General features: G+C 51.6%; 1 protein-coding gene across 1 annotated transcript; it reads right to left on the reverse strand.

Annotated features, from left to right (window-relative positions):
- Positions 1-1,616: 1,616 nt before the first annotated feature.
- On the reverse strand, positions 1,617-4,505 carry LOC143041664 (uncharacterized). Its single transcript, XM_076213670.1, has 2 exons — positions 4,113-4,505; positions 1,617-4,025 (listed from the first exon to the last, which is right to left on the reverse strand). The coding sequence occupies exons 1-2, from the start codon at positions 4,503-4,505 to the stop codon at positions 1,617-1,619; spliced, it is 2,802 nt and encodes a 933-aa protein (XP_076069785.1).
- Between the last annotated feature and the right edge of the window lie 2,093 nt (positions 4,506-6,598).

A 6,598-nucleotide genomic window follows, 5' to 3' on the forward strand; every position in this document is an offset into this window, starting at 1 on the left:
CATCTATCATATATAGTCCCTATGCTCGGTTACACATGGAAAAAGTGTCTCCTATCCTGACATGTGTTTACAAATGTATGTGTGTCGTATGCCTATGGGTGTCTATCATGATCACGCCATGCGCGCGGGAATATCAAATACCCAGACCTAGACACATGTGCCACATCTCCCCCCCTCCCCCAAAATCGATGTATTCATTGAGCCGTCGATTTGTTGCGTGCGGCCAGTCTCGCTGAGCGTCTTGGTCCATTGGGCTGGCCAGTTTGATTCGTGGGGCGAGGAGTATTGCCGGTAGTGCTCGTTGGAGACTCCTTCATGCCATCACGGGCGACACCTGGCTCAGGGATGGGGCGGAGGAACTTCCGGTTGCGCCACAGGACACTTCCGGACGCCGTCTTGATAAGGTAGTCCCTGGTACGTCCTTGTCCCATTATGTGGCCGACCTTACTCCATCGTCGTGACGTAGGATCCTGGATCCTGACCGTGGCTCCAACGGAGAGTTGTGGGAGCGGCTTCGCGTGTGAGTCGTACTGCTTGATGGTCGCCTCCATTCTGGCGGCTGCCTTCTGCTCGCATTCAGCTGTGGCAGCCTGCCACTCAGGCGCAAAGGACCTAGAGTGGGCTGGGACGCAGGACCGAAGGGGGCGTCCGAAGAGGACCTGGGCGGGGCTTCTTCCGTCGGGGTTGGGCGTGTTCCGTATCTCCAGGAGACCCCGGTGGAACGCGTCGCTGTGGCGAATTTCTCCATTGGGCGCGACCTTGATGATGAGGTGTTTCACGGCCTTGACCGCCGATTCTGCATGCCCGTTGGACTGTGGGTGGTAGGGGGTGGAGACGTCGTGGCGGACGCCCCATCGTCGCAGGAATTCAGCGAAGTCATAGGCCGTAAACTGGGGTCCTCCATCCGTCCTGAGTCGTACCGGGACGCCGAAGGTGCTGAAGAAGTGGCGGAAGAGCCGGATGGTTTGGGATGTCGAGGAGTCCGTGCCACAGTGGCCCACCGTTGCCCATCCAGAGAGTCGATCCGCGTACACCAGGAAGTGCTTCCCGGCGGTGGTGAAAAAGTCTGCGGAGACCGACTCGAACGGTCTGGAGGGGGGCACATCGTCGGTGAAGTAGGGCTCACGCTGTTGGCTCGGCTGCAATATCTGGCATGGCTCGCAGGAGCGTACTGTGTTGGCGATATCGGAATCGATGCCTGGCCACCAGACCGTTTGTCTGGCTCGGCGTTTGGTGGCTTCAATACCACGATGGCTGTCGTGAAGTCGAGCCAACACACTTCTGCGAAGAGCTTGGGGGACAAGTATTCGTGCCTCTCGGAGGATCAAAGGTCCGTCGATGCAGAGGCTGTCTCTGAACTTCCAGAAGGGAAGTAGAGCTTCGTCGAGTTCCATGCGTGATCGTGGGAATCCTTTCCCGACGAAAGAGGCGAGTTGCACGTACGTGGGTCCGAAGATGCTGCCTGACGGAGTTCGTCGAGTACTGGGTCCGTTGAGTGTGGAGGAGTCGCCGTGGTGTCGAGTGTTGGAGGACCGGAAAGGGCATGGAGCGTGGCAACATTGCGAGTCACCACGTCGCGGATGCAGATGCTTGTTTCATCGCCCAGGGCGACGTCATCATTCTGCCAGAGGTTTGTCCACGGGAGCTCTTGAGAGGGCATCCGGAATGCATAACTCTGAGCCCTTACGCCATCTGCTGGTGAATACGAATCCTGCAATCTTCTCTCGGAGGCGTTGGAGCCTTGGGTTCTCAATACAGTCTAGAGTGTACGTATTGAGGATCGGAAGAAGGGGTCGATGATCCGTGATGTGTGTGAAGTCCTGGAGGCCAAGCAGGAAGTATTTGCATTTCTGCATGGCCCAGACCGTAGCCAGCAGTTCCAACTCGATCGTACTGTACCGTGTTTCCACGTCCTGCAGGAATCGAGAGCCGCACTGTACGAGTCGCCAAACTCCCTCTTCATGTTCCTGTAGGAGGGCGTACCCTATGCCATTTAGACGAGACGCGTCCGTTTGGAGGGTAGTCGGTAGTTTAGGGTCGAAATGGGCGAGGACAGGGGGTTGGGCGAGGGCCTGCTTCGTCCTTTGGAAGGCGTCCTCCTGAGCAGGTGTCCAGAGGAAGGTGTTCCTCGGGCTGAGTAGCGGGCGAAGAGCGTCTGCAGTTGTAGAGACGTTGGATGTGAATTCGCCCAACTGGTTCACTAGACCCATAAACGATCGGAGGTCTGTGATGTTGGAAGGTGTTGGGAATTCCGTAATTGCCTTTATTTTCTCGCTGTCGATGGCTACGCCGTCTTGAGACACTGTGAACCCGCAGAAGTTGACACTGGGAGCAGCAAGAGTCATCTTGTCAGCGTTGAGGGAGATGCCATGAGTGTGGCATCGGTTCAAGACCTCACTGATGCGACGTAGGTGTGTCCCGTAGTCACTGTCCCAGATAATGATGTCGTCCACGACCTTGGCAAGGTTGGGAATGTCTGCGAGGGCCTCGTCACCCCGGCGGTTGTACTCGTCGCCAGTTGAACAGAGGCCCATGGGGCCCCGGCGGAACATGTATCGTCCGTACGGAGTGATGAATGTCGTCAAGTGGCGGTCTCGCTGGGCTAAGGGGATTTGCCAATATCCCTGGATGGCATCGAAGGTTGAGAAGTACTTTGCCTTCCTGTGGATGCGACTGATTGCCTCGCTTGGTGTGGGGGATGGGTGGGTTGGGCGTAGTACCTGGTTGTTTAACTTTGAAGTGTCCACTGTGATGCGCACACCACCCTTCGGTTTCGGCACCGCTACGAGGGGGTGACACCATACGGAAGGGGCATCACCAACAGGTTCAATGATGCCTTGGTGCACCATTGCATCGAATTCCTTCTTCACGTCATCTTGCCATGCGTGTGGGATTCGTCTTGCGGTGTGGAGTGCGAACGGCTTCGCATCTGGCTTGAGATGTATCTCCATAGGCCTCCCAGTCATTTCTCTAAGGGCGTGAGAGAGCGGGAGGGAGCTGTGAGCCGTAATCGTTGGAGAGTGTGTGACCGGCTGTGGTACAGAGTCGTCGTCCCGTTGCAAGCGGCAGGCGTTGCCGATTGGTTGGTCCCTCGGCAGTTGGGCAGGGTATGACGAAGGTATGAGGCGGAGCTGCATCGAGTGCCACCATGACAGCAGGGGGCGCGGCAGGTGCGTCACAACATTGATCCAGCCGTCGATGGTGGTGTCTCCAAAGGACATCGTAGCATACATGGAGCCGATGGTACGTCCTTGGAATGCAGTATGGTCCGGGTTCCGCAGGGCCAGGTCCTTTGCTGGGTTGAGGCTGCGAGCGCTGATGCCCAGATCCTTCATGTGCTGGCACCCAATGACCGTTGTATCAGATCCGGTGTCCGGGATGAATCGAACATTGCCTTCAACGTCACCAAATTTGACCCTCACAGAGATGGTAGGAGTCGGGGGTCCGATCCTCCCATCTGCCGCCCGTATGTTGGCAGATAGGCTTGACACTATGGCCATCTTCCGAGGTCGTTGGCTCTTCTGCTTCGGTGGCGGGATGGGTTTCGGGGCGGCCGTGGATGAATTGCACACCTTCTCGAAATGTCTTCTCTTGGAGCAAATCCGGCAGACATGCGTAAGAGCTGGACACGTTTTTCGTGGGTGTTTGGGGAAGACACCGCACCCTGGACAGGCCTCATTCCCTGGTGGGGTGCCGCCTGTGGGACCTCGGGCCGTGCGTTGCATCTTCTTGTAAGTTGACACAGCACAGGCCATTCCCGAGGTGGGTTGATTTAACCCACGGCGAATAGCGTCCGTAGTGCCACGAGCGGTTTCCCTTGCACGAGCGATCGATAAAAAATCCTCTAGTGTCGCGCTGGAACTCGTTTGTAGGAGTTGGCGTACGGTTTCGACGTCTCGTAGACCTATGATGAGTTGGTGTTTCACTTGTGTATCACGGCAATTTAACCCGGTGCACAGCTCAACTTCACGTGTGAGCTGCGACAGACGCTCGTAGAAGGCGTTGACCGATTCTCCATTCTCTTGCTTGCAATTTGTAAATGCCAATCATCGTACGGACTCATTACACTTCTCCCTGTAATGCACCCGAAGTTTGTTCAAGATTTCTTGTACGGGGAGAGTAGAGTCGCGTGGTACTCCGAGAGTGTCCTCTAGGAGTGATCGTACACCGTCATGTAGGTATGCCCGGAGTGTGGCCATTTGTTGCTTGTGCTTTAGCGAATGGAAGTTTGTTAGGGTGGAGAAATCGTCGAATTTGGCGGACCATGCGTCAAATTCCTTGTATGACATCTCCGGCGTCAGTATGGGAGGTGGCTTTGGAGAGACGACGGGTGATTTGGTGGAATCCGTGGAGTTATTTCCATGTGCCGTGGGGGTTGTGATAAGGCGAGCGAGGGAGCTCGCTAACAACCTGAGTACATCTTGCTCATCTTGGGTTGCGTTTCCGGGTGTTATGGAAGTGTCTGGCTGTGAGTTGTCGGGGGATGACTGATCTGGCGTCGCCATGGCGTTGGTTTCGTCAAAATCGGCCGATTGGCGGGCGAGATATGCTATGCACGTAAATCAACACGCGCGTGAGGTGAGTGTTCAGTAGGCCCCGGGCAGGCGGTGAACGTGGGAGGTCTCTCCGGAGGGAGAGGGGGCTAATGACGCCTTGGGTACACCGGCTTAATCCACAGAACATACGCACTAAGATAGCACTGAACTCGTACACAAAGTAATCACCACAACACATACGCACTAAGTTAGCACTGAACTTATGCACAAAGTAATCAACACAGATCATACGCATGCATAAAGTACCCAGAGTGCTAGGGTATAAAAATATATACGTAGGTTTCTATATCTAATAAGTACTTCTGCATACATAGGCTTGGATACATAAAGGGAGCCCTATCAATATACAGACATACATATACCAAGGACTTCCAAGAGTAGCCAAAAAGGGAAAGGCATACACTCCACCCATTTCATCCCTAAATACTCTCATCTGAGCACCTCTGGATGACGGGTCATGCACCCTGCCACCGCCCTGGGTCAGAAGCAGTGTCACAAGACACAGTACATCCACAGCACTAATGTCAAATAGTTCACGTCCACTGGCCCGACAGGATCTTATCACCATAGTGTCTCTGGTCCAACTGCGTTGGCGGGAACTATGCCGTGACGTCATGGCGTCACCGTGACAAAGGTAATAGATGATATATACAACAGCATCCTAGACTAAATTGTCCTAGCTAGGTCATCTATCATATATAGTCCCTATGCTCCGTTACACATGGAAAAAGTGTCTCCTATCCTGACATGTGTTTACAAATGTATGTGTGTCGTATGCCTATGGGTGACTATCATGATTTGTTATATTTGTTATATTTGTGGAGCCTGTAACTATCATTAGGGCTTTGCTTTGTATGGTCTGCAGGGTGTTGTGGTGTGTCTTAGTGAGATTAGGGGCTCATGCGGAGATTGCATAATTCATCACTGAGCGTATACATTGTATGTACACTGTAGTGGTAGTTTCTCTGTTTTGTTCGAATGTTGTTTTTATGTTTATATGATGTTTGAATGACATGGATGTATCGTATATTACATCAAGAATCTTGGGTTTGTGTCTGTGGTATGAGGCATGGTATACATCTGTGTTCTGCTGTCCAGTTGATGAGAAGTGTGGCTGTGCAGGCTGTGAATTTGGTTGGTGCTATTTTGAATCTATTTATAGTGAACCAGTTGTTGAGTGTGTCAAAGTATGGTTGTGTGCATGTAATTGTTAAGCAGTCTGCGTAAGAAAATATATGTATTTCTGAGGTGTGGGCTGTGGGTATATCATGCATGTATGGATTAAAGAATGTGGGGGATAGGTCTGAGTCCTGTGGTATTCCGATTCCAAAGTTTCTGGCGTCCAATGATTGGCTATTACATGACACATAAGCATTTCTACCTGCCCGATAATTGGCCAGCCATCTTTTGGTATTATTGTGCATATCTCCATTGTACAGTATATTTTGTTTGTAAGTTTGTGTCAGGGGATGGCATCGAAAAAATTACTAATATCTAATGTTATAAGAAGTGTTCTATGTGGGGACTTATTTGAATTTATACCATTGGGAAGAAAAATGTGTGAGACCTATTAGAAGAGTGTTTGTGGAATGTAGTGGTCTAAAACCGTGTTTTTATTTGACAAGAGGGATGTGTGGTGTAACGAGTTGAAGTATGAGGTGTTCTTTGATTTTGGAGGGGGTACAAGGAAATGTGATTGGGTGGTTTGATGTTGTGTTTTTGTTGTGTTTGGGGATTGTGACGATATTCCCATACTTCTAGGTATCATGTATGATGTTGTATGAAAAGCTGTGGTTTGTAATGTTATAGAATGCATGTATGACATGTTGTCCAAGGTGTTGTAGGTTGATGTTACTCATGTTGTCAGAACCACAGGTAGATGAGTGTTTGAGGTTATGGGCTATATGCTTCGTCTGGCTGTGTATGAAGGCTGTTTAGTCTGTGTCTGTAGAGAAGTCTTTCTTACATCAGATGATGCGTTAATCGTCAGGGTGAGGGATAAGATGGTTTGTCTGTGCAAACTTATTTATGAGTGTGTTTGT

The sequence above is a fragment of the Oratosquilla oratoria genome, chromosome 31, assembly GCF_046742065.1.
Source record: "Oratosquilla oratoria isolate Oo_2021 chromosome 31, ASM4674206v1, whole genome shotgun sequence".
NCBI classification, from domain to species: Eukaryota; Metazoa; Arthropoda; class Malacostraca; order Stomatopoda; family Squillidae; genus Oratosquilla; species Oratosquilla oratoria.

Coding starts and splice junctions, on each gene's coding strand:
- LOC143041664 (XM_076213670.1), bottom strand. CDS start 4,505: ATGGCGACGCCAGATCAGTCATCCCCCGACAACTCACAGCCAGACACT. Junction 4,026..4,112: donor CACGCGACTCTACTCTCCCC/GTACAAGAAATC, acceptor ACAAATTGCAAG/CAAGAGAATGGAGAATCGGT.